The 27,315-nt window shown below is 45.4% G+C and overlaps 2 protein-coding genes across 9 annotated transcripts in view; one reads left to right on the forward strand and one right to left on the reverse strand.

Moving 5' to 3' along the window:
* Positions 1 to 27,315, forward strand: part of PKNOX1 (PBX/knotted 1 homeobox 1) — a 278,453-nt gene that overhangs the window by 234,620 nt on the left and 16,518 nt on the right. For 4 of the 7 annotated variants that reach the window (XM_029577802.1, XM_029577803.1, XM_029577806.1 and 1 more), the window contains one exon: positions 9,278 to 9,450. In XM_029577802.1, coding sequence (XP_029433662.1) covers positions 9,278 to 9,450 — 173 coding nt within the window. Of the gene's footprint in view, positions 1 to 9,277; positions 9,451 to 21,081; positions 22,401 to 27,315 lie in introns of those variants that run through there. The other 3 variants (XR_003852751.1, XR_003852750.1, XM_029577804.1) reach the window with 3 other exon arrangements.
* The window catches only part of CBS (cystathionine-beta-synthase), a 215,849-nt gene continuing 210,940 nt past the window's right edge, over positions 22,407 to 27,315 (reverse strand). For both annotated transcript variants that reach the window (XR_003852749.1, XM_029577798.1), the window contains one exon: positions 22,407 to 22,711. Coding sequence is in view for 1 of the 2 variants with exons in the window: in XM_029577798.1 (XP_029433658.1) it covers positions 22,659 to 22,711 (53 nt within the window). In the remaining variant the exon portion in view is untranslated. The remainder of the gene's footprint in view (positions 22,712 to 27,315) is intronic.

Raw genomic sequence — 27,315 nt, forward strand, 5'->3', positions numbered from 1 at the left:
AGTTTGCAGCCATAGACTGAAATATCTCAGCGTTTGCTTCAATATGAAGCAGGGCAAATATTTCTGCCGGAGACTTGAATCCAAAGTTTGATTGCTGAAGTCCAAACCCTGACAAATGCTATTCATCCGACAGTGTGGTCTTATCTACTGTCCTGGTATTGATGGCTGCCGCATTGGAAGTAGCTCCCGAGAAAGGGCACATATGCGACCTCTTCAAAGTGTGTTGCTTTCCCGATGGAACCCGCAGTCGCAGGACTATGCAGTGAGGCTGCTCCTACCATTGGAGGTGAGGTCTCAGATGCAGTGGTGGTTGCAGGTGCATCATCTCAGGAAGAGATTTTCCTTGAAGACGCCGGATTGTTTGGTGCTTACGACAGATGTGAGTCTTCTGGGTTGGGGAGCTTACTGTCAGGAGTTGATGGTGCAAGTTCGCTGGAATGCCGAGAAGAGGCAGTGGAAGCACAGGCGGTTCGGTTAGCATGCTTGCATCCAGAGGCTTGGGTGTTCCGAATAATGACAAACAATGTGACGATGATGGTGGCTTACATCAATCAACAGGGTGGAACCAAGAATTAGCAGGTGTCACAGGAGATAGATGCGCTCATGGTGTAGGCAAAGCAACATTTTTCAGAACCCACTTCCTCAACAGGAAAAACTTGGACCCAGGAGAATAGGAGCTGGTAGATGAAACCTTTCAGCTCCTTGTGGAACACTGGGGCCACACGGACCTAGACTTGTTGGTGACCTCTGACAACACAAAAGTTCTGTGATTTTTCAGTAGAAGATGGGACCCGAAAGCACTGGGCATCAACACTTTCGTTCAGGAGTGGTCGCATGGTGCCTGCTATATGCCTGGCCTCTGCTAGGCAGGATCATCTAGAAGATTACAAGTCAAACCAATACTGTCCTTTTGGTGATTTCGGATTGAGCCCGGAGGCCATGGTTTGCAGATCAGCAGAGACTGCTGGTGGGCAGTCCCCTCAGGCTACCGCCTTGGAAGGATCTGTTGTGGCAGGCGCTCATTCTACACAAGGATCCGGATTGATTTGGTCTTACGGTTTGGCGATTGAAAGGGCTTGGTTGTTGAAACGGGGTTATTTGTCTTCTGTAAGTTCCACCTTACTTCGGGCCAGAAAGTTTTCTACTTCTCTAGCCTGTGTTAGGGTTTGGAGAGTTTTCGAGACCTAGTGTTCTGAGTGAGGCTCTCAACCTTTCAAGGTGGATATTCCTTTAATTTTGGAATTCTTACAGGATGATTTGTGAAAAGGCTTGATCCTTAACACCTTGAAGGTTCAAGTTGCAACCCTTGCTTATTATAGGGGGCGAATCAATGGAGGCCCTCTGTCTTCCCATCCCGATGTGTCCTGTTTCTTGAAGGGAGTTTAACATCTTCATTCCCCTTTGTGGCTTCCAGTGCCTCCTTGGGACCTTACTTTGGTCCTGGAATTCTTAACAGGTCCAACCTTTCAGCTGCTGCGTGCTCTTTCCTTGCAACTGCTTAAACTGAAGACAGTTTTTCTGGTGGCAATCTATTCAGCACATCGGGTCCCTGAATATGGCTTTTTCTTGCCATAAGCCTTTTTCTGCGTATGTCTAGGAGCGGTATAGCTTCAGACTGTTCCTTTTTTTTTTTTTTTTTTTTTACCAAAAATGGTTTTAGAATTTTATTTGAATCAGTCCATTTCCCTGCTCACCTTGGGCGGGGATAAGGATGGAAATGAGTATCGTCTTTTGCGTTCCTTGGACGTCAGCGAAATTTGCTGTGGTACTTTGTGGTGACTAAATCTGTCTGGAAGTCTGATCACTTGTTTCTGCTCCATGGTGGCGGTAAACAGGGAGTACTGGCAATATGAACAATGATAGCCCATTGGGTTAAGGACATCATTATAGCCGCCTACATGGCTGCTGAGGTTCCTTTGCTGAAACAGATTATACCACATACCACGAGGACTCAGGCGGTATAGTGAGCAGAACTTCATTTGTTGTTGCCTGCCGAGATTTGCCGAGCAGTGACATGGTAATCTTTGTACACCTTTTCCAAGCATTACTTACTGCTTGTATGTTCAGGCTATGAAGGATGCCGTATTCACATGGGTGGTATTGACTGGAGCTCTGGTAGCCTCCCACCCTCTTCGGGATTAGATTTGGTACATCCCACTGGTGGGGATTGGCCTGCCTGAATGCAGAGGAAGGAGAAATGACTATTTACCTGATAATTTCCTTTCCTCTAATGAGGGCAGGCCAATCTCCGACCCGCCCTAGGCTGCCAATATTTAAATTTAGGTTAGCTTTTTTGGGGTGGACATTGTTGAGTGCTATTCTTGCTATTTGTTAAAGACTTGTAAGTGGCTTATCTAGCCCCTTAGTTTAGTGAATAAGTTACTTCTTTTGGCTGAGCTCAGTGTTCTCGATGGGTTGGAAGCATGAGTGGTTGATTGTTAATGATAATGTTCAAGTATAATCAGTTTGTCCACAGTTTTGCGTTTCCAGAGAATACTGGCGGGCTGATGTCAGACTGGGAGTATATATTACTCAGTCACCATCTGCTGGCAGAGATGCATAACCCATTGGTGAGGATTGGCCTGCCTTCATTAGAGGAAATGAAATTATTAGGTAAGTAGTAATTTCTCCATGTTCGTTAGCATTTGTTGGCTTTTACATGTGTAGGTCATCAAATTTTGAAACATACACGTATAACGGAAATTACCAGCTTTACCAATTAGTCCACCAGTTTGCCCAGTCTACCTCTAGGTCAACAAGAACCCTCTGGTTCTTCAGCTTGTACTCCCCCTAGTTTTCCTAGACTCCTAGTCAATATTTGGCAATGAGGACTTTTATTCTCATATACACCAGATAATCAGCAGAAGTAAATATAACGCAAGTAACAAACTTACATGCGTTAATTTCAGAAGTTATAAAATAGCAACTTATACATAGAAATTTCCCTGGCCCATCCTTTTTTTTATATGAGAAAATGTACTCATGCATCATTACTTGGACATTCTTTATACTTGTTAGTTTATTTGAAGTTTATAAAATTGAATTTATGTGAATGTGGTATTTGCGTGTGCATCTGCTAATTTTTATGTGCACAACTCTTTGAAAATTCACCTGCATATATGTTGTCCAAAAAAGAAAGTTCTTTACTGGTCACTGATGGCAGGTAAAACAAATTCCCCATGCAATACACCCAGGATTTAGTGCACCTAATGATTTAGGAAAATAAAAGCAAAAAATAAGCTTAATCTGGCAGGTAAGCTCTCTTGGCTCTCCTTGATAGCTGTTTCTGCATGCAGCTCACCTTCATTCTCTCTCAAAGTCTCTTCCAATCTACAAAGAAGAGTCTCTGGCTGTGTAGTATGTAGAAAAATATTGATGTTTATTTTGTCATAGATTACACAACACACTTATTTATAAGCATAGAAGTTTTACTTTTAAGTCTGAGAATAAGCAATAAAAGCATACAAAATTAGAAGCATTAAAGAATATCTACACAAAAATACTTTCCTCACAGTTCCCGATGTGAAATATTTTTGGAAATCTGGGAACACAACACATTGGAAAATCAGCAAGAACTGTTCGGTCACTTCATTAACCACTGGTAATGTTCAAAAGCTTTTCCCTCCTTCATGGGTCACTTCATTATCAACTGATAATGTTCAAAAAGCTTTTCTTCCGAGCTTTTGGTTTTCTGATTTCAAACAGTTACTTTGCAGTAGGTCTTTTTAAGTTAATTCTTCTGACCTTTGCTCCAGTTTCTTCTCTGGGCCACTCCCCATGTGTTCTTTTGAGGCCCCAACTGTCCGTTATCTCATCAGCAAAGCAGTTAGGTGTGGCCAGGAGGCTAGTGTCCTGTTTTCCTCAGATATCTGCACAGTTAGCCTTTTTGAGTAACTGCTCTTTCAATATATCTGATCTCAGGACTTATTTTTTTGATACAAACAGGCTAAGATAAATGGCATATTTATTCTCAGAACTTATAGGCCTTATATCAAATAATTACACTAATAAAATCAGTGATTCCTCTGCTTCATTCCTCTCTATCGTGGTATAGTACTCTTCCGCAATCTAACTACTGCTTAAAATAATTTCCCACAGGCTGATTCTTGTTTTGAGTCAGCAACTCTTCAAGACCTTCCTTCATTAGGAAGTTTTTCCTCTAAACTCCCACAAAGGTAAAAGTGAGCTAACACCTCACTTCTGTGAGAAAACTTCTTGTCTTCACCAGCTCTTAGGAATCTCTCTAAGACCTCAAGTCATTTTCTCCCAAATCCTGGGCCCTTTCCCACTAGAGAGTAGCAAACTTATTCTAACACTTCTATTATACTCTTAAGTCACTCACTGCATTCAGTCTGTTGAGACCACTGATACCACCCTAGTAAGAGGAAAATGAAGTACCCCTTACATATACATAAGCCACACTCGCACATTTCTATTTTTAATATAATATGGAAGCAGCCCAGAGAAAGGTAACCAAAATGGTGTGGGGTCTTCATCAAAAGCCATGTGAAAGGATCTGAATATCATATTCTTAACATCCCGAATTATTTTACGCCTTTATTAGTTAGGCCTGCTGGGTAAGTGGACAGGTTTGCTTATACCCCCAAAATTTTGTAAATTGGTAGGGCAGCTGCCGGTGGCAGCTAGATTTTCTATTGCAACCTTCTGGAAATTTTATCCCACTATGGTTCACTGGAAAGCACAAGTAAGAGATGTGGCCAATTTGGAAAAGCTTTGGCTTGACTTAAAAGGGGAATCTTCTAAGTAGGAAAGTATATGGAGAATATACCATAAATACTATGGTCATCCTAGGCCTTGTGTTTTGTGTGAATGCAAAATAACTTGGGAAATTTGAACTATTTTATAACTTTGGTATCGATGCCCTTTGTATATGCCTGTTTTTCTTGTTGAAGTTGTTTTCCTTTTTTACAATATTGTATGCTGGAAAACTTGATAAATAAAGAGAGTTTAAAACAAAAAGGACCTGAATATGTACACCCTTGAGAAAAGGAGGCGTAAGGGAGATATGATTCAGGCCTTCAAATACTGAAAGGTATTAATGCACAAACAAGCCTTTTCCTCTGGAAAGAAAACAACAGAACTAGGAGTCATGATATGAAACTCCAGGGGGACGACTCAGAAACATCTAGAAATATTTCTTCATAGAGAATGGTAGATGCATAGAATGACCTCCCGGAAGACGTGATAAAGATAAGAACCGTGATGGAATTCAAAAGGGCAAGGGATAAACACTATGAATCTCTACCTCAGAGCTTTCCAAACTTTTCATGTTGGTGACACTTTTTAGACAAACATAATTTCGTGACACAATAATTCAGTCTACTAGCAAACCAGAGGTTAAAGGTTAAACGAACGAAATGTATTTCGACAATTTATGTATGTTTCCTTAAATATATACATAATTAAAATGTTTCATGACACAACCTATCTTGTGAAAACCTTTCATTTATATTAAAAATATATAATATTCCAAGATTAATGTTATTGTTATAATTTATGAGTAACAATAATAAAACAAAGTTATTGTGTTATTCAATTTACCTCTTTAATGAGATATATGAGCTTGATGGGATGAACACAGCTTTTGAATATTTGGTGTTAATAAAAAAGTCCAAAGGGTCTTCTGCATAATTTTAAAAAGCTGTCCAGTTTCACACTATAAAATTATTTGATAGCCTCATTCAATTAATTCTATATGGCTGTGAGAGTGAAGTCTGGAATATATAGGAAGGGACAGAATGTCAATATAAATCCTGCACCTCCAGTTCTGTAACTCTGTGCATCCACCGAAATTCTCCCAAACAATGGAGCTTGGATGTTTCCCTTACAGCTCATCATACTAAAAGATATTTTCAAATTCTGGTGTCACCTCACAGTAACAGCAGCACAAACACCTTCCACTGCCAGGCACATTGTGAACTAACACAAAACCCTGCAAAAAAGACACTCAAAATCTATACTGCAATCCCATTATAACATAACAGTAATAACACCAAGAACTCAAACAACAATAACCCTACCTGGGAAAAAGCAAGGGTAAATATTACACTGGGTCCTAGAATACCAATACACAACCTACTGAGGAAACAAAACAAACCAGATTGCTATAGATCCCTATGCTAGCAGAATCTCTCATCATGGTCACACACACAAAGCAGAGACAGACCCTCACCAAATACAGAATACAAAATAAAGGAGCACAAATTAGACAAAAACTGAAATGGAAACCCCAAGAAGCCAGACTCTGTGTATTAACAATGGAAAAACAGAACCACCATTCCTCATAAAACAAATAAAATCAAGAAACATAAAGCATCAGTTATAATAGTAAAACCATACTAATAAAAGAATATTTTAAAACTACTGATAAATAGAATTTCTATTAATTAAAATCATATACATTTTTTACAATTTCCCAAACACCAATAAAATATTTCAAAACAGCACATATATCAAATAACACCCAATAATTAAAACTAATAAGGATTTTAAAAAGCCCCTGCTGTCCCATACGTGGGAGCTCTTGATTTCCAGTCACCTTGATATTGTTGATGATTAGGAGATTATCCTCTTTCTCTCACTCATACTCACATGTCATTCTCTCTCACACATACACTGTCACATACATACACATTCATGCTCTTATACCCACCATAACCTCTCGCTCTCACAGACACTGACACACTCTCAGGCTCTAAGACACTCTCTCTCCCTCCACACACACACCCCCACACAAACTCTTACTCCCTTGGATTTTCTCATACACACTCATGCTCTCACTCTCTCTGGCTCCCTCACAAAACACACACCCAGGCAAGCTCCCAATCATTCTCACACAAACACACACACCCAGGCAAGCTCCCAGTCATTCTCACACAAACACACACACCCAGGCAAGCTCCCAGTCATTCTCACACACTGAAACTGACCCCCAGGCAGGCTCCCATTCATTTTCACACCACTCCCTCACCATCCCCCGGGCAGGCACCAATTCATTCTCACACACACACATATACTACACACAGGCCGGCACTTATTCTCACACATACAAACCCCAGGAAGACACCCATTCATTCTCATACACAGACACACCCTCAGGCAGGCACCCATGCATTCACACACATACATTCCCAGGCAGTCTCCCATTCATACACATGCACACACTAAAGGCAGACCCCCCTCTCTTTCTTTTGCCAGCAACCTCTGAGCCTCTCTCATTCCTCTGCTGCCACTCTCACTGATGCCGCATGGCTATTGGGGAGGCGCTGATTGCTGCTACTGGAACTGAAGCCCATTCTGCTGCCTCCTCTGTACAGGCCCTGTGGGTTTCCACTTCCTCCATGTTGATCTCGTACATTGTGAGATCCGCATAGAGAAAGTGCTACTCTTGCACATTACCAAAGATTACATGTGCCAATCAGTAAAAAGTAATTTTTTTTTCTTTTTTACCTTTGCTATCTGATCTTAGTTTTCTAATCGGTTGGTCACAGGCTTTTTTGTTCCACCTTCCCTTTCTTTTTTTTTGCCAATTCCTTTCATATTGTCTTTTTTTCTATTTCTTTTCTCTCCATCTATCTTCTTCCCTCAAACACAGTCAGGTTCTCATTCTCACATGCTTTCTCTCTCTCTCGCTCTCTCTCACACACACACACACACACAAGAGCTCTCACTCTCACATGCTCTCTCTCATACAATCCTTCATACACAGTCTGTCTCTTGCACATGCTGTCTGACTCTCACACACCCATGCTCTCTCTCACTCCCACATGCTGTCTTGCTCAAGCACAGGCTCTCACTGGCACATTCTCTCTTACAATCATTCATACACACAGGCTCTGTCACATGCTGTCTCTCACACACACACAGGCTCTCACATGCTGTCTCTGCAAACATTCAGGTCCTCACTCCTACACATAGCTTCTCAACTCACTCACACACAGACACACAGTCTCTCAACTCATCTCATACACACACAATCACTCATCTCATACAATCTCTCAACTCATCTCATACACACACTCTATGGGCCCTCAGCCTCTCTCTTGCCTCTGGGCCTCCTCTTCACGGGTTGCTGCAGGATGGGCTCTGCAGCGGCCCTCATCTTCTCGGGCCGATCCGCGGAGGCAGCCCTGCTCCCGGGCCGCCTCCTCTTCTCAGCCCGCTGCAACAACGCTGCTCCTCTTGTGCACGCGGCTGATGCTCCTCCTCCTCCTTCCTGCCCGTGCGGCTCCGGCAGGAAGGAGGAGGAGCACCTGCACGTTTAGACGCGACCTTTTTCTTTGGGCCGTGGTGCCGTGAGCTCCACCACGGCCCTGCCGATCTTCCTGCTGTGTGTCTCCTGCACAGCACAGCACTACTCAGCCGCCAGTGGGATGAGGTCCATTGGCTCCCCCTGACCTCTCCTCAGTATACCACTTGCTCTGCCCCGTCACGTGCACCGGGCTTGTGACACACTAAAGTGTCACGACACATACTTTGGTAAGCTCTGCTCTACAGGCTAGAGGACGGAAAAGAAAAAAAAATGGGGTAATCTATGTTAACTTTAGGTATAACACTTCTGCATGGAGCTTCAGTTACTACCCTTATCAGTAGGCATGAGAGTAAGCCTCACAGAGCAGCAGTTACTACCAAAAGCAACTTGTTAGGCAGATTGGATGGTCCCTTTGCAGTCATTTCATTTTTAAATTTTTTTAATAGTAGATCTATTTCTCAATAGAAGAAAATACGCATCTGTTGAAAAATGCAAACATATCTAAGAAATGTTTTGTAAATATCTTTTTAAAATGTTATTTTTATTTTGGTTTGGCTCTTTACTTCTCCTCTTTCAGGTTTCCAGGTGGACTAGAACCATTTGCTATTAGGGTTACAGCACCATGAACTTGAATTGCATTTACCAAGAGATTTTATCAGCATTTTGAATACTCTCCACCCACCCTTCCAGCTTAACTATTGCATCAACATGCCTAAGATCACTTGTCCCTCTGAAACCCAGTACACATGTACTCCAAGTCTGAGCAGTAGGATTCACCAAATTTACAGCTCCTAGCTGGCCCAAGCAGCAGAAGCCAAGCTTTGTAATTGAACCTAGAGATCCTGCATTGCAGTATTCGGCACTATCACTGAACCATTGAACCAACCCTGATACATGTAGTCCTTTTAGAAAGAGTATTTTAAACATTTGATAATGCTTTTCCTGTTGTACAGATTTCCATCCTTAGAATTTTGTTCTTCATGTTTTCTTGTTGATCTTGTTTAGGTTCATTAATGCTCGAAGACGCATTCTTCAGCCCATGTTGGATTCCAGCTGTACTGAGACCCCCAAGACAAAGAAAAAATCTTCACAAAACCGTCCTGTCCAGAGGTTCTGGCCTGACTCAATTGCATCAGGAGTTGTTCAGCAACAACCAAATGAGATCACAGTGTCAGAAGGTAAAGGCTATGAGCTTTAAGTGCATCCTTCAGTGGGAAGGGACTCATATACATGTAAATGGTAGTACCAACATTCTGTTCTACTTGCTATGAATAGGAGCTCATTATGTATGTGAATATTAACATAGTATTCACTGCCTATGTAAATGGCATCTCAGCATAAGCAGTGTATGCCTTCTCTTCTGCAAAGGGTATCAGTACACATTGAAATAACAGGGCATCTAGGACTCTGCAATCCATCTTTTTTTTTTTGCCTTAGGCTTACAGACTTGGCTCAGCAAGGTGAGGCTCTCCTAGGCAGGCATTGTCCAGGGAGCAGTGAGTCTGTTTTATACATACATGGTTTGTTGGGAATAACCTTAGGGGTAAATTTTCAAAACCGTACGCACATAAATCCCGGGCTTACATGTGCCAGGCCAATTTTCAAAGGCCCAGCCACGCGCGTAAATCCCCGGGACGCGTGTCAGTCGCTGGGCGGTCCAGGGGGCGGGGCAGGGCATGGCTAGAGGTGCCCGGCACAGCAACCATTTGCTGCTCTGCCAGGGGATCACATGCCAGCAGGTAAGAGAAGGATTTGGGGGTGGCAGGGTTAGGATAGGGCTAGGGGGCGGGAAGGTTAGGGAAAGGGGTAGGAAGGTAAGTATAGGGGGTAGGGAAGTTCCTGCCCAGGCCGCTCCTAAATTGGAGCGGAGTAGGAGGGAACTGTGGAAGGCCGCAGGCATCGGCGCACGCAGGTTGCACAAATGTGTACCCCCTTGCGCTTGCCGACCCCCGATTTTATAACATGCGCATGCGCTGGGTAGCGTGCACTTGTGCACGCACGTTTTTAAAATCTACCCCTTAATGAATACTCTTCTTAATGCTTGCAATTTTCCAAAGACCGCCACTTCATAGGATGTTATATATCAAGGAGCTGAGGACTGGCGGGACACACCTTCTGCCCTGAATCCATGTGGATTCCTCCACTCCCTCATTCTACCTCTCCAAAATGCCTAGCAGGAGGAGAGAGGCTCGTGCCTTTTCCTGCTGAGCTTAAATAAAAATTGCAAGAGCCGGTACAGGATCATTTGTACCAGCATTTTATTATTCATGCATTCTTGCTGTAGCTGAACAGAGCTCTGATTGTTTTCTTCAATGACAGCAGTCACAGAACAGACCAGTTCCTATTCAGCACTCAGTCCTCAATGGGGATTGGTCTGTCAATAGAGGGTCATTTCCATGGATCGGTACCTGGGGATCATTTTCCCTATTTCTTTGGTGTGAATGAGGGATTCTGCTAATTCCCCAGCTCCACTGGGGATTATTTCCACTGCTTCTTCAGGGTGAGGTCCCTCCGGCTCTGCTGGGGAACACTTTGGCCATTTCCGATTTTCTAATCTTCTTGTGAAGGGACGGGACCTGTGAATCCCCTATATTTTTCCTCAGTTTGGGATTGGGGGGGGGGGGGGGGATCAGCAGTTACTGGCTACTATTGGGTTGTTTTGGGTTTTTTTTCGCTAACCAATATTCAGTAAGCTAGTCATCACTAAAGTAATCTGGGCAACTTTAGCCTAGTATATTCAGAGGAGACTTGTCGCATTGAATATTGAGTTAAAGTTATCCAGATAACTTAGCCACCGGCCGACTTACAGAATATTGACCTCTTTAAGGTCATTCATGGATTAAAAACTAGATGATTATATTGGGAAATTAAGGGTAGAACTAAATGATCCCTTTACACAAGAAGGTAAACAGTGATGTTGAACAGAGATCTGTGTTGGAATTAGTGCTGTTCAGTATATTTGTAAAAGGCATAAACATTCTCCCAGGACAAGCAAGATGGTAGTCCTCACATATGGGTGCCCTCTTCAGATGGAGCCCTGTCACGGAATACTTTTGTCAAAGTTTCTAGAACTTTGACTGGCACACTGTGCATGCCCAGCATGCCACTAACCCTGTGGCCACCAGAGGTCCCCCTTCAGTCTCTTTTTTTCCACGCAGCAGTTGCCTCGCGGTTTAGGAGCTCTGTGAGAAATTTCTCACAACTTTCCTAAAGGAAATATTTGAAGTTTATCTTCTTTAAAAAATCCCTCACCGGAGTCCCCCATCGCTCTCCGTTCCCTCAGATGCTCGGTAAGTGTTTTTCCTGTACTTTTCGGTCGATTCCCGGCGGCTTACCTCTCTGTGCCCGACAGTCACAGACCGCGCGCCCGCCATTTTTTTCGGCATTGCGACCGGGTTTAGGATATGCCCAGAGTGTCCGAGGACTATGTCCATAATGGACCCGCATCATGTTTGCATTTTGTGCTTAGGCCCCTCGCACAACGTCAGTCGGTGCCCCAGTTGTGCACAAATGACCCCCAAAGGCCGGTGCGCTCGACTGGACAAGATGGAGCAGTTGTTTGCGTCGAAACGCTCTGCTCCATTGACTCCAGCTCAAGTGGCTTTGACCGGAGAGGGTCCATCGACCTCAGAGACGCCTCGCCAGGAACATCACGGAGCGGGTGACCATCTGTCACCAATACCCTCAAAGGCATTGGCGGCGTCGGTGCCGGAGAAAGACCGGACCGAGCCCCCATGGAAACATAGTCACCGGCACCAACATGCATCCCTGCCCGGTGCTGGCACCGATACTGTAGTGGCATCGATTTCTAGTGAGGCGCCTGCGAAGAGGGGCTGGGGAGAGGAGCTCCCATCTCCTCTGGACCCGGGATCCCGAGGCATTCTCCACCGATATCGGTGCTGGGTACTGACCCTCCACAGATCACTGTGGAGCATACAGTCTGCCTCCTACCCCAGGTGCTCTTGATGTTTGCACCGCTCCTCGAGCGCCTGGGCACCCCTCATTGGTGCCCTGCCGACTCAACCTGTGCCATCAGACACACTGGCATCGAGTCAACCATCGAGGCCTTCACAGGTCCCGATTCCCATACCGGTTCCTTGGAGGACGAAGAAGGGGCTTCCTGCCCGATCCCTGCATGGGATCCACCGATGCCGGAGCCCATTCCTGGGCCATTGGGGCTGTCGGTGCCTAAGCGTACCTCATCCGCTTCGGTGCCCTCGAAGCTGGCACCAACTCCTTCGATGCCAGTGCCGCATCCATCGATGCCACCTCAATATCCATAGATGCCTTCTCGCCCTTTAGGCTCTGGTACCCTTCCTCCCTCAGAATTACCAGCAGGTGAGGAAGAAACTCCCTATGATCCATGGGAGGATGCATCCTCAGACTATTCTTCATCCAAGGAATTGCTTTCAGAGCCTTCACCCCCAGAAGAAAGGCGTCAATCTCCTCCTGAAGACCTTTCCTTTGCCAGCTTTGTCAAGGAGATGTCTGAAACTATCCCATTTTCATTGGTGACGGGGAAAGATGCTCGTCACAAGATGCTGGCGAGCATCTTACAATTTGGAGGTCGTACAATTTGAGGATGCTCCAAAAGAGGTAATGGTGATACCAGTACATGATGTACTGCTTGACCTCTTGCACCGCTTGTGGGACCATCCAGGTACTGTACCTCCAGTCAACAAAAAGACAGATGCTATGTACCTGGTTCAACAAGCCCCAGGCTTTTAAAAGAGCCAGCTGCCCCACCATTCTGTAGTTGTAGAATCGGCCCAAAAGAAGGCTAAAAGATCCCGTCCACACTTCTCTGCTCCTCCTGGTAAAGAACAGAAGGCATTAGATGCATTAGGACGTAGAGTCTTTCAAGGGTCCACGTTGATAGCGCGAATAGCAGCATATCAGTTATACATGACCCAATATAACAGAAATCTCTGGAATGAAGTCCAGGAATTTGCAGAGGCCTTACCACAGCAACAGCAAGAGACCTTGACCTCCATCCTACAAAAAGGATTGGAAGCAGGTAACACGAAGTCAGAGCTGCTTACGACTCTTTTGAGACAGCATCCAGAGTCTCACCAGCGGGCATTAGTGCTAGGCATTGGGCATGGCTCAGGGCCTCAGACTTACACACAGAGGTGCAGGACAAACTTGCAGGAAAAAACCTATTCGAGGATAAGATCCAAGATGCAGTGGTCCAGTTAAAGGACCATCATGAAACCCTGTGTCAACTTTCACCTGTAACCTCCGATGCACCCTCCGTAGCCCGTAGGGCTATGTGCAGAGACACCAGGAAACAATTTTATAGACTGCATAGGTATTATCCTCCCATGCTCCATTCTTGACCAGTTCGGGCCCCTCATGCCAAGTGAGGTTCAGGATGGTGTACCTAGGCACCATGCTACCTCTGCTACATCAAAGGGATTGGCTCTGCTCATGGACCTTCAGGACGCATATGCCCATATTGCAATCTTCCCTCCTCATCGCAAGTACCTGCAATTCGTGGTGGGTCATAGGCATTATCAATACAGAGTACTGCCATTCGGCCTCGCCTCCGCGCCCCGAATGTTCACGAAGTGCCTGGCAGTAGTGGCTGCATATTTACGCCGCAAGGGCATGCACATCTTTCCATATCTGGACGACTGGCTCATAAAAGCCAACTCCCTCAGTCTCACTATATGGCTCCTGCACTCACTAGGATTTCTGATCAACTACTCAAAATCTCACTTGACACCGTCTCCCCAAATCTCCTTTATAGGAGCAGACCTAGACACCACAGTAGCCAAAGGGTTCTTGCCCGACGACCGTGCAACCACGCTGTCCAACCTCGCCAGCTGTATCTGCACTCAAAAAACAGCCTCGGCTCGCCAACCTCAAGTTACTTGGCCACATGGCATCAACAGTCCAAGTCACCCCAATGGCACGCTTAGCCATGAGACTGACACAATGGACTTTAAAGTCTCAGTGGCATCAAGTCACTCAGCCGCTTAAGTCCCTTGTCCAGATAACCAGTCAACTTTGTTTGTCCCTTATTTGGTGGACGCACAAGGCCAACTTACAAATAGGTCTACCCTTCCAGGAACCAGCTCCTCAGGTGACCTTAACCACGGACGCCTCGAACCTAGGTTGGGGAGCCTATGTTGAAGGCCTTCGAACCCAAGGGACTTGGACAAAAACCGAAGTGATCTGTCAGATCAACTTCCTGGAGCTTCGGGCGATGCGGTATGCCCTTTATGCATTCAGGGACTGCCTATCCAACAAGATAGTCTTGATTCAGACAACCAAGTAGCAATGTGGTACCTGAACAAACAGGGGGGCACGGGCTCTTATCTGTTCTGCCAAGAGGCGGCGCAGATTTGGGCCTGGGCCCTGTCATACTTAATACAGCTGCGAGCCACTTATCTGGCAGGCACACAGAATGTATTAGCGGACCGCCTCAGCCGAAGTTTCCAGCCCCATGAGTGGTCTCTGGATCCCTCTGTTACAAGCAGAATCTTCCATCGATGGGGTCAGCCAACCATCGACCTCTTTGCACCCGAACAGAACTGCAAAGTGGAACGCTACTGCTCCCTACACAGGGACCGAAGAGCACCAATCATAGATGCCTTCGCCCACCCCTGGAACACAGGCCTGCTGTATGTGTACCCTCTAATTCCACTAATCAGCAAGACTCTCGTGAAGCTACAACAGGGCCAAGGCTTAATGTTACTCATAGCCCCGTATTGGCCATGCCAAGTCTGGTTTCCCATATTTCTCGACCTCTCTGTCCAGGAACCCATTCACCTGGGCACAGTGCCCAAAATCATAACACAGAATCACGGCAAGTTACGCCATCCGAACCTCCAGACCCTATCCCTGACGGCCTGGATGTTGAAAGGTTGATACTACAACCCCGCAACCTTTCTACTAGCATCTCTCAAGTCCTTGTAGCTTCATGTAAGCCTTCTACGTGGAAGTCTTACCGCTCTAAATGGAAAAGGTTTTTCAGGGTGGTGCATACAAAAGGATTTTAACCTCTTTTCTTGTCCCTCACCAGCACTCTTGGATTATCTCTGGCACCTCTCGGAATCTGGCCTACAGACTTCCTCCATACAAATACTCCTCAGTGCCATCTCTGCTTACCATCAACGAGCAGGGGATGCACCGATAATGGCTCAAACCCTGCTGACTCGATTTATGAGAGGCTTAATACAACTTAAGCCACCTCTACGACCACCGGTTATGGCATGGGACCTCAATGTGGTGCTTGCACGGCTCATGCTTTCTCCTTTTGAGCCACTGCACTCCTGTGAACTCTGATATCTTACATGGAAAGTAATTTTCCTAGTAGCAATCACATCTGCTTGCAGGGTAAGTGAATTACAGGTCCTTCTGACCTACTCACCTTACACAAGGTTCCTCCATGTCCGTGTAGTTCTCCAAACTCACCCTAAATTCTTTCCTAAAGTGGTGACAGATTTTCACTTAAATCAGTCCATAATCTTGCCCACTTTATTTATTTTATTTAAAATCTTTTCTATACCGTCGTTAAGCTAGTTGCCGTCACAACGGTTCACAATAAGGCACATAATATAATTCAACACATTGAAGTTTGAAATTAACTAAACAGGTGCCATCAAAATACTGTAACAGTTTCATATTAAATATTACTCACGCTCATTCAGGTGAGCAAGCTCTACACACCTTGGACTGTAAGTGTACGCTAGCATTTTATTTAGACCGCACTACCCACAGGAAGTCCACCCAACTCTTTGTTTCTTTTGACAAAAACAAGCTTGGAGTTGTGGTGGGCAAGCAAACTCTCTCCAAATGGTTGGCAGACTGTATTGAATTCTACCAACAAGCAGGCCTTGCACCTCAGGGATGAGTGAAGGCGCACTAAGTCAGGGCCATGGCAACATCAGTAGCATACTACCATTCAGTACCGATTGCTGACATCTGCAGGACTGCGACATGGAGCTCTCTCCACACCTTCACAGCTCACTATTGTCTAGACAAGGCTGGATGACAAGACTCTGTCTTTGGCCAGTATGTCCTAAGGAATTTATTCCCAGTGTAGAAACCCAACTCGTCCTACCTCAATCCGCTGTGAATTTCAGGGTGCCTCATCCTTGCCAACAGCACCCCAGTTGTTGTGCCTGTTGCACATGTGTGCTGGCTGGCCAGATTCATATGACTCAGCCTGTAGCTTGCTATTCACCCATATGTGAGGACTACCATCCTGCTTGTCCTGGGAGAAAGCAGAGTTGCTTACCTGAAACAGGTGTTCTTCCATGACAGCAGGATGTTAGTCCTCACGAAACCCGCCTGCCACCCCGCAGAGTTGGGTTCGATAACGTTTTATTTTATTTTTTGCTCATACTTTTTGCTATAAACAAGACTGTAGGGGGACCCCTGGTGGCCACAGGGTTAGTGGGCATGCTCAGTGTGCCAGTCAAAGTTCTAGAAACTTTGACAAAAGTTTTCCATGACAGGGCTCCATCTGATGATGTCACCCATATGGAGGACTAACATCCTGCTGTCCTGGGAGAACACCTGTTACAGGTAAGCAACTCTGCTTTCTTCTGGATGGTCAAAACCAAAACAGATTTATTTATTTATTTATTTAGGCTGTTTTTTATACCGAAGTATAGCAAGTTGCCTTCACTCCGGTTTACAGATTAAACAACTTAATACATAAAACACATTCGTTAGATAAAAATTAACATTAATACATTAAACAAACAACTAGTACATTTCAGAGCAACAGTGTATGAACAGGTATAATGGAATACAACCTAAGTCGGTCTTATTGTAAGAGGTCATGGAAGGTTAGCAATTAAAGATAAAACAGATGGCTGCATTACGCTTGTGGTGAGTTAAAGAGATTGTTTCACAAGTGATAAGAGATGGAGGGACTGAAGGGAATTTGGGAAATAGGGTGGGAAAGATAAATAAAATCAGATATGACAAAGAAATGATGAGAGAAGAAAAGAGGGTGGGAGGAAGATAGATTTCATAGGGCTGGGAAGGGTGGTATATATGGTCGTGTGTTATTAGTTTACCCAATGCCATCTGAGAATGTTTGTCTAAATAACCAAGTTTTAAGTTCTTTTTTGAAAGATTTGATGTCATTGATGGAGCTTAGGTAGTCTGGTAAAGAGTTCCATGTTTTTGGGCCTGCAATAGAGAAGGCTTTATTCCTGGTGTTGGATAGTTTAGCGGAAGGCAGGGAGAGTATGACTAGCTTCAGTTTGTTGGTGTTTCTTGTCGTTAGAGGTGTTTTGTGCAGTTGAATCATGTGATTTAAGGCAGAGTTGTCAGCTTCGTGGATTTCATTGTGTAATATGGTTAAAGACTTGTACTTGATTCTTTGTTCTTTCGGTAGCCAGTGAAGATTCTTCAGGACCGGAATGATGTGATCAGATTTTTTCTTGCCAGTAAGAACTCTGGCTGCCGCATTTTGTAGTAATTGGAGAGGTTTTAAAGTGGATCTGGGAATGCCAATGAGGAGCGAGTTGCAGTAATCGAGACTTGAAAAAATGAGTGATTGCAGGACGGTTCTGAAATCTTGTAGGTGTAGAAGCGGTTTAAGGTGTTTGAGAATATGAAGTTTGTGGAAGCCTTCTTTTGTTTTCATTGCGATGCTCTTTTTGCGGTTCAGATCGTTGTCTATCCAGATACCGAGGTCTTTTACAAAGTTCTTCAGTTGGATGTTGTTATCAATTTGTATGACAGGCATTGGGGTTATTTGATCTAAGTTGTTTCTTTTGATGAGGATGCATTCTGTTTTGCTCATATTAAGGCATAACTTTAATTGGTTTAATACGTTTTTGATAGAGATGAGGTGGTTTGCTGTAAGGCTGATTGCATCTTCAATAGTGGAGGTTATTGGGATGAGTAGTTGAATATCATCGGCATACAGAAAGAATGTGATACCTAGTTTTGAGATATGCTGACAGAGAGGGAGTAGGTATATGTTAAAAAGGGTGGCCGAGAGGGCAGACCCTTGTGGTACCCCGGTTTCAAGGGGGCAGGGGGCAGAGGAGTTATTATTAAGGGTGACTTTGAAGCACCTGTCAGTTAAGAATGAAGTGAACCAGGTCAGAGTTTTGCCTGATAGACCTATGCTGGCAAGTCTTGATATTAATTTTTGTGATCTACGGTGTCGAAGGCTGCTGAGAGATCTAGTAGGATTAATAAGTAGTTTAATTTATTTTTACCTCCAGGGAAGACCACTTTGTGTATTCACTTTGTGGTGAAAAGCCACAAAGTGAATACACAAAATAGTGAATAGGCAAAAAGTGACCATAGCCATCTGAGTGCAACGTTGTAACCACACTGGGCTGTGTAGTGGGAGAGGCTGCACAGCAGTCACACCCATATACACGTAAAGGACGCAGACTGGCAGAAGAGAAGCTGAGCCAGCTCCAATGGTGAGGCTTTTACTCTCCTGTTCATTCTTTATCTTTATTTCTGTATGTTTACTCCCATACTTTCTGAGGCATGGACTATGTGATTTGCCAAAATCTTTCTGTTATTGATTTCCTTCCTTTCTTCTTGGGGTATAAGGCATGACACAAACCTCACCCCATACTTGATGAGTGTTCACACTCAGCAGAAGTCCTGAATTACACGCTCTTCCTTTCCCCCCTCCTCCTCTGAGATTGTCTGAATTTTGATGGATCTTATATGCTGTATGTTGCATTCTAAAACCATAGGTTTTCAGGGTGAGGGAACATGTCTTTCATGATTAGACTTTTGAGTTGTGCATGGTTTGCAACTAAGGTGAATGGTCTTCCCTGGAGGTAACAGCATAGGAATTTGTCAGCCCTTTTCATCACCTGATATTTCTTTACAATGACACAATAGTTCCTCCTTGTAAATAACTTTTTGCAGATGTACTGAAAAGGGAGTTCATCGCCCTCCATCTTTTAAGAAAGTATGACACCCAGGCCGATGCCTGAGGTGTCCATTTACAGAATAGTAAAATACACATTCTACAATATTGTCGCCTTACACAAGTTTCTTATGAGGTTTGTAAAGGCCTTTTTGTATTGTTCCACCTCACCCAATTCAGTGCCAGCTTTTTTAAAATCAGTTTTGTAAGAAAGATTGTTAAGTACAAACACTAGGGAATAAACTTCTTGTAACAATTTCTGATCTCCAGGAATACGATCATTTGTTTTATGTCTGAGGTGCTGCCTTTTTGGTTCGGCCTTCGTTATTGGCCCGCCGCGGGAAATTTTGTTTTCCCGCAGTTCGGGACAATTTTATTTCAGCTGCCCCCAAAACGAACACAGAAACACACCCCAACCCTTCAAATTACAACCCCCCCCCCCCCCCCCCCCCAAAAAAAAACTTGCCAAAGTCCCTGGTGATCCAGCAGGGGTCCCGGGAGTGATCTCCCACTCTCGGCCCGTTGGCTGCCAGTAATCAAATGGCACTGATGGCCCTTTGCCCTTACCATGTGACAGGGGCTATCGGTGCTATTGCCCGGCCTCTGTCACATGGTAAGAGCAATGGAGGGCACCATGGCAGTAATTTTGGCCAGTCTGCCCTCCAGAATCTCTTTCAGCTGTGAAACCCAACTCTTCCTGCCTCAGGCCCCTTGTTCTGGTTCAGGCTGCCTCCCTGTGTTACCAACAACATCTCAGTTGTGCCCATTGGAACCTGTTTTGGTGACTGTTGGTCCCCTTGTTTGAGAACAGCCTGTAGCTAGGGAGTCACCCACTTGTGAGGACTACCATCCTGCTTGTCATAGGAGAATGCAGAGTTGCTTATCTGTAACAGGTGTTCTCATAGGACAGCAGGATGTTAATCCTCAGGAAACCCGCCTACCACCCCGTGGAGTTGGGTTTTCTCCAAGTTTATTTTATTTTTTCATGATTCTATATTAAGGGGCGGATTTTAAGAGCCCTGCTCGCGTAAATCCGCCCGGATTTACGCGAGCAGGGCCTTGCGCGCTGGTGCGCCTATTTTACATAGGCCTACCGGCACGCGCAGAGGCCCGGGACTCGCGTAAGTCCCGGGGTTTTTCGAGGGGGGCGTGTCGGGGGCGTGGCCGATCGGCGCGGCCTTTCGGGGGTGGGCCCAGGGGCGTGGTTTCGGGCCGGGGGCGTGGCCGCGCCCTCCGGAACCACTCCCAGGTCCCGTCTCGGCGCGCTAGAGGCCCGCTGGCGCGCGGGGATTTACTTCTCCCTCCGGGAGGCGTAAATCCCCCGACAAAGGTAAGGGGGGGGGTCTAGATAGGGCCGGTGGGGGTGGGTTAGGTAGGGGAAGGGAGGGGAAGGTGAGGGGAGGGCGAAAGCAAGTTCCCTCCGAGGCCGCTCCGATTTCGGAGCGGCCTTGGAGGGAACGGCGGCAGGCTGCGCGGCTCGGCGCGCGCCGGCTACATGAAATCGGCAGCCTTGTGCGCGCCGATCCAGGATTTTAGGGGCTACGCGCGTATCTACTAAAATCCAGCATACTTTTGTTTGCGCCTGATGCGCCAACAAAAGTACGCTAAGGCGCGCTTTGTGAAAATCTACCCCTAAGAGACTGAAGAGGGACCCTGCTCGGCTGTGGGGTTAGTGGCATGCTGGGTATGCTCAGTGTGCCAGTCAAAGTTTCTAGAAACTTTGACAAACTTTTTCTGGGCCGGGCTCCATCTGATGATGTCACCCACTTGTGAAGACTAACATCCTGCTGTCCTAGGAGAACACCTGTTACAGGTAAGCAACTCTGCTTTCTCTTATTAGTTTTAAATATATTACCTAGTAATTTCATTGTGTGTCCCCTGGTCTTTGTACAACTGATTAATGTATACTCATTCCATTTCACTCTTTATTTTATAGACCTCTATTATATCTTCCCTCAGCCGTCTCTATTCCAAGCTGAAGAGTCCTAAGATCGGACCACGGTGCTGTATCCTCAACAGTTTTCTATTTTACCTATTCGGAGAAATGGATCCTCAGAATTGTCTCTGGAGGGTGAGAGAAGTAGAATAAAAACATGACAGGAGGTGTAAGAGGAGCTCGGGGAGTGAGAGGGTATCAATTGGTGGGAGGTGACACAGTTAGTGAGTCTTTTGTCCATATCTGCTAGTGTTTCAAGGGTAGAGTTCTCAACCATGGGAATGTTTTCTATACAGTTAGTAGAGTAGCAGGAGGTGCTAGAGTAGGGCTCATGGAGCTGTAATGTTTGCAAGAAAGGAAAGTCCAGTGAGAAAAACCATATAACATATATTAAAAGTGTGTACACTTTTTGCAGGGGAGGAGCCAGCCATGACAGATACTCCAGGACCCAGTGGCCTCCGACAGACATGACAGCCCTAAAGAGGAGGAGAAGGGAACAGCAGAGTAGCACCCATCACCAGAGCAGCACCAGCCTGTGATGGAGGAGATGACGGTTACCCAGCCAACTGCAATCTTGTCTTGTGCACCAGAACTCTAGCAGCATGCAATTGGCCAGGAGGAGGGAAGCTCAGCTGAAGAAAATCTCATCAGCTAGAGCAGAGGAGGTACAGGCCTAAGAGGTGGATTATGGAGTTAAATGCCAGAGTGGTGGAGGAGAGTGCTGGCCTCAGGAATTACAGGCCCTTCACAAGGAGATGCAGGGTGTTGGGTAGGAGCTAAGGGCATGCATGAATTAATGTAGGCCTAGAATGCAGTGGAGAGGGAGCTGTTGCAGCATATGCCCTCCTAGCAGCTGCAGACCCCACCAACCCCCTACTATGTGATGCCTCCCTAGATGCAGCCTCCACCAGCCTTTGCAGCACCACCACCCTGGATGGCACCAACCCAGGCCAGAGTTGCACCTGCTCTATTAGCAGCTCCACCACCACCCACTCTGCTTTCACCTCCTCTTGAGCCACCACCACCTGCATGGATGCTGCCTGCGGCATCACCACCACTGCCACTACATAGAGGGATGCTCCCCTCTCTCTGAGAGCACAGGTGGCTGAAGATGAGAGCCCACCACTGCACCCAGGCCTACCCTTCTGCAGTCTCCCATTCCCTCCATGGCCCCTCCAGCAGCTATCAGCCAATGCAACTTCCCCCAATTGCCCAACCTTCTGATGGCAATGTAAACGGTGATTGGACACCACTGCAGAAGAAGCAGCAAATTGTTACAGACCAAGACAGTGGAAGTTCACGCCAGAAAAAAAGGGTGGCCCAGAAAACATTGGATGTCTATTTTTTTTCACTGCATTTTCACATGTAAATAAATTCACCTTCACCATCTAAAATGGCTTTGTATCAGTGTTTTCCTTTTCTGCTGGTCTGCTGTTGAGTCTGGCAGTATATCTCCTACAATTCCTCTTGACTCAGGTCATGTGCTGCCTCTTCCTCTTCTTCATCCAGATGATTTTGTAGTCTCTCTGGCGGAGGTAGAGCTCTTGTTTTGGCAAGGATATGAAGTATGCAGCAGGTTAGCAGGATCTCACAGGCCTTAATAGAGTTGTAGAAAAGGCATCCTGCAGATCTGTTGAGGAAGATAAACATTTATTTATTTATTTATTTATTGTTTTTGTTATACCGAGTTTCATGACAGGCATCACATCAACCCGGTTTACAATTAACAAAGTGTGAAAGGCATAAACATGTATTGAGTAAGCCTCAGGTTCACTCGATGACTGCCTGTGGGCCCTGTTAGTAAGCATCTGCACCGGTCTGTGAGTTAACTAGTGGGATCATAAGCCAGGTTTTCAGTGGATATCCTCTAACACCTGTAGGGGAGAATACAGAAAATAGCAGAGTTAGATATCCCTCAGGGATAGGCAGTGAAGTAAATAACTTGGAACAATTAGAGCAGTCCTCCTGGACCAATGTTGTCACTCCACTTTGATATGAAGAAGGTTAATTGCTATGTGATGTTAGTGATAAGTGCAGCCCTCCTTAGAAGCCAGTCCCCAGTGATGTGCCGGTCATGGACATGATCTTAAATTCCAGACTGCGAGAGAATGTAGGCATCATGACTGACCACAGGAAACCTGGCCATGAAATCCATAATGATCCTCTTGGCATCACAAACCACTACATATTGAGGCCATGTTGTAGGTGGCCTCATAGGGATGTGAATGCAATCTATAGCCCCCAAGACAGAGGGAAGGCATGCAGTTTGGTAGAAATCAGTCATTATGTGTTGTTGCTGTCTGCTCTGAGGGATAAATATATAATGTGTTTTTCTGAGAAATACAGGTAGAAACGGCTCTGTACATATGGAAGTGGCAGACTGGCTTATTGCAGCTGTGACCAAAAATGTCAGAGTAGTAATAAACTTGATGTGTACTGACAAGGTGTAGACCTTGAGGACAGAAGGTTGCAGGTCCTGTTCTAACTGCTGGCATAGGTACAATATGGTTTCCTTGTTGAAACTGAACCTGTTCATGACTTGCTCCTCTGCCCAATCTAAAAACTATACCCTAGTCCTGTATAAGGGGTACCTCCTCCTCTTCTGTTCTCTCTCCTTCTGCAACCATTGTGCCATGAGTTTCCATAAGCCCATTAGAATCATTTTGAAAACGGAATCTCCACTACCTCCCATGCCCCAATATGGCCCAGTCTGTTCCAGTTATCCCCCAATATGGCCTACTCTGTGTACACTCATTCACATACCCCTGTATTTCCCATTTACTCCTAGTATGGCCAAATCTGTCCCAGTTACTCCCAGTATGACCAGTCTGTCTCAGGAATACTCACTGCCATCTCTTAGCCTACTGTCATGTCCACTCACCTGGAGAAGCCATCTTGCCCAATAAGTCGTAAATCATCCTGAAAGTTTGAACTTAGTGAGCAGTAGTAAATTTATTCACTCAGGGTTGATGTTCACATGCAAGTCTCTTTTAAAATAGCTCATTATGCACATATGTGCAAACCATGCTCCAACACACCCCTGCAATGCCTACTTTTTTTGAGTGTATACTTTTACTTGTGAAGCTGGATATATGTGCAAATGGGTCTTGTTTATAAAATACAGATTGCGTAAATATACCTCTCATATGTCTTTTTTTTTTCTCATGTAACCTTTTGAAAATTCACCTTATAGTGTTTCTTGCATTGATATCTCCTACTGGTGTGATAACGCTTGAGTAATCATGACCCTGTCTTCCCAGGCCTCTCTTCACAGAGTATTACTTTCTAAATAAGCCTCTACTTAACTACACATGGTCCACCAATTAATGTTAACCTTTCTGGCAAACAGTTTCCTTGTCCATAGACAAGTAGAAACAGTGCCAGTCACACAAGTGAGTGATGTCATGCAATGGTACCAACAGGGACATGCTTTCTAGAGCAGTGGTTCTCAACAGGTGTGTCGGGACCCACTAGTGTGTCGCGAAGTCCTGGGAGGTGTGTTGCAGAGCCAGCAGAAGACTGATCTTTCCTCATTAGTCTGGGCTGGAGTTGGCTGACTTATCTTTTATTGGGTATGACAGGAATCTGCTCTTGCTTCCTTCTCTTCTTGGCCAGTGGGAGGTTGTTCCCTCCAACTTCACCCAGATCAGAGCGCTATATCATCAACTCCTGTTCATATAGACCCAGCAGGATACCAACTTTATCTTCCTCTGGCTGGCCTGGCAGTGAGGCTGCTGATGCTCTCGCCACCCCATGGAGCCTAGATGTGAAAGCAGGACCACGAAGGAGAAACGTGCATGCTCTATAAATCTGCTGCTGCTTTCTCATCTTCCTCTCCTCAATGCCTCGTCTGCTGCTGATAAAGAGGTAGGGAGACTCTAGCTTGGACTGAAGTCTTTTCTGCTGGCAGGGAGCCAGGCGGAGGAGAAAATGTACTAGGCAGGAAAATGTGGGAAGATAGGGAGTCAAGAGTCTACTGGATAGGAAGGGGTGGGGAAAGGAGATTGGGGTTGCTGGGTAGGGAGAGGTGGAGGAGGGAGTGGTTGTGAGTTGCTGGGTTGGGGGAGAGGGGAGTGGGGTATGTCAAGCAGGAAGGGGTAGGAAAGAAGTGGTCAAAGATATTCTGGGTAGGGAAGGGGAGAGAGAAGAGCTGATAGTGTTGAGCACGGGGAAAAGGATTTGGAGGGGGGATGTCAGGAATGTTGAACAGGGATATGAGCATGTGAAGGGATGATTGAGTAGTTAGGAGAAGTGAAAGGTGATGGGGACATGGAGGAGAGTGACTGGGTATAAGGGCCATATGTTAGTTTTGTGAATATGCATTTCTTCTCTCTTTGAACTTTGCTTAGTGTAGGAGGAAATATATTTTGTTTTCACAAAATATATTTTGTGAAGAGGCTGGTAATTACAGACCAGTTAGCCTCACCTCGGTGGTGGGAAAAGTAATGGAATCGCTGTTAAAAGAAGGAATAGTGAGCTATCTACAGGCGGAAGAATTGCTGGACCAGAGGCAGCATGGATTCACCAGGGGAAGATCCTGTCAAACAAATCTGATAGAATTTTTTGACTGGGTAACCAAGGAATTGGATCAAGGAAGAAAGGTCGATGTCATCTACTTGGACTTCAGCAAAGCTTTTGATACGGTTCCACACAGGAGACTGGTGAATAAAATAAGAAGCTTAGGAGTGAGTGCCAAGGTGGTGACCTGGATTGCAAACTGGTTGACGGACAGAAGACAATGTGTGATGGTAAATGGAACTTACTCTGAAGAGAGAGCGGTGTTGAGCAGAGTGCCGCAAGGGTCGGTGTTGGGACCGGTCCTGTTTCAATATCTTTGTGAGCGACATTGCAGACGGGATAGAAGATAAGGTTTGTCTTTTTGCGGATGACACTAAGATCTGCAACAGAGTGGACAGCCGGAAGGAGTGGAGAGAATGAGACGGGATTTAAGGAAGCTGGAAGAGTGGTCGAAGATATGGCAGCTGAGATTCAATGCCAAGAAGTGCAGAGTCATGCATATGGGGTGTGGAAATCCAGAAGAACTGTATTCGATGGGGGGAGAAGGGCTGATGTGCACGGGGCAGGAGAGAGACCTTGGGGTGATAGTGTCTAATGATCTGAAGTCGGCGAAACAATGTGACAAGGTGATAGCTAAAGCCAGAAGAATGCTGGGCTGCATAGAGAGAGGAATATCGAGTAAGAAAAGGGAAGTGATTATCCCCTTGTACAGGTCCTTGGTGAGGCCTCACCTGGAGTACTGTGTTCAGTTCTGGAGACTGTATCTCCGAAGGGACAGAGACAGGATGGAGGCGGTCCAGAGAAGGGCGACCAAAAAGGTGGAGGGTCTTCATCGAATGACTTATGAGGAGAGATTGAAGAATCTAAATATGTACACCCTGGAGGAAAGGAGGAGTAGGGGTGATATGATACTGACTTTCAGATACTTGAAAGGTTTTAATGATCCAAAGACAACGTCAAACCTTTTCCACTGCAAAAAAATCAGCAGAAACGGGTCACGATTTAAAACTCCAGGGAGGAAGACTCAGAACCAATGTCAGTAAGTATTTCTTCACGGAGAGGGTGGTGGATGCCTGGAACGCCCTTCCAGAGAAAGTGGTGAAGACCAAAACTGTGAAGGATTTCAAAGGGGCATGGGATAAATACTGTGGATCCATAAAGTCTAGAGGATGTGAATGAAGAGAAGAGGCATGGGGGTGGCTTGAGGGAATGATGGCTACTACCTGGAGATGAATATCCTTATTCAATAATGCGACTCCAACATTGCTCTATGCTTCAACGGTAAGAGGAAATGTGGAAAAAAGAATTTGCAACCACATAAAAGCAGGGAGTAGCTGGCTTGTTACGGCGGTTACTACCCCAAACCAAAAAATACCTGATACTTCACTTTCAATGCAAATCCAGCATAGCTCTCTGCTTCAACGGCAGGGGAGCAAGACTGATACTTCACTTTCAATACATAGCCAGCATGGCTCTCTGCTTCAACGACAAGAAAGGTGGATCTATATTCAGGCAACAATCAACAAGGACTGAATTACACAGTCTGAATAAACAGATAAGCATGGGTGTAGCTTGCTTATTGTGGTGGTTAATACCCCTAACTAAATTAAGCTATTTCACTTAGATGCAGTTCCAACACTGCTCTCTACATTAATGGTGGGGGTGGAAGGGAAATAGAATAAAAAAAGTTACTAAGAGCCAAGAGAAACAGATAAG

Source organism: Rhinatrema bivittatum, chromosome 15, assembly GCF_901001135.1.
Source record: "Rhinatrema bivittatum chromosome 15, aRhiBiv1.1, whole genome shotgun sequence".
Lineage (NCBI taxonomy): Eukaryota > Metazoa > Chordata > Amphibia > Gymnophiona > Rhinatrematidae > Rhinatrema > Rhinatrema bivittatum.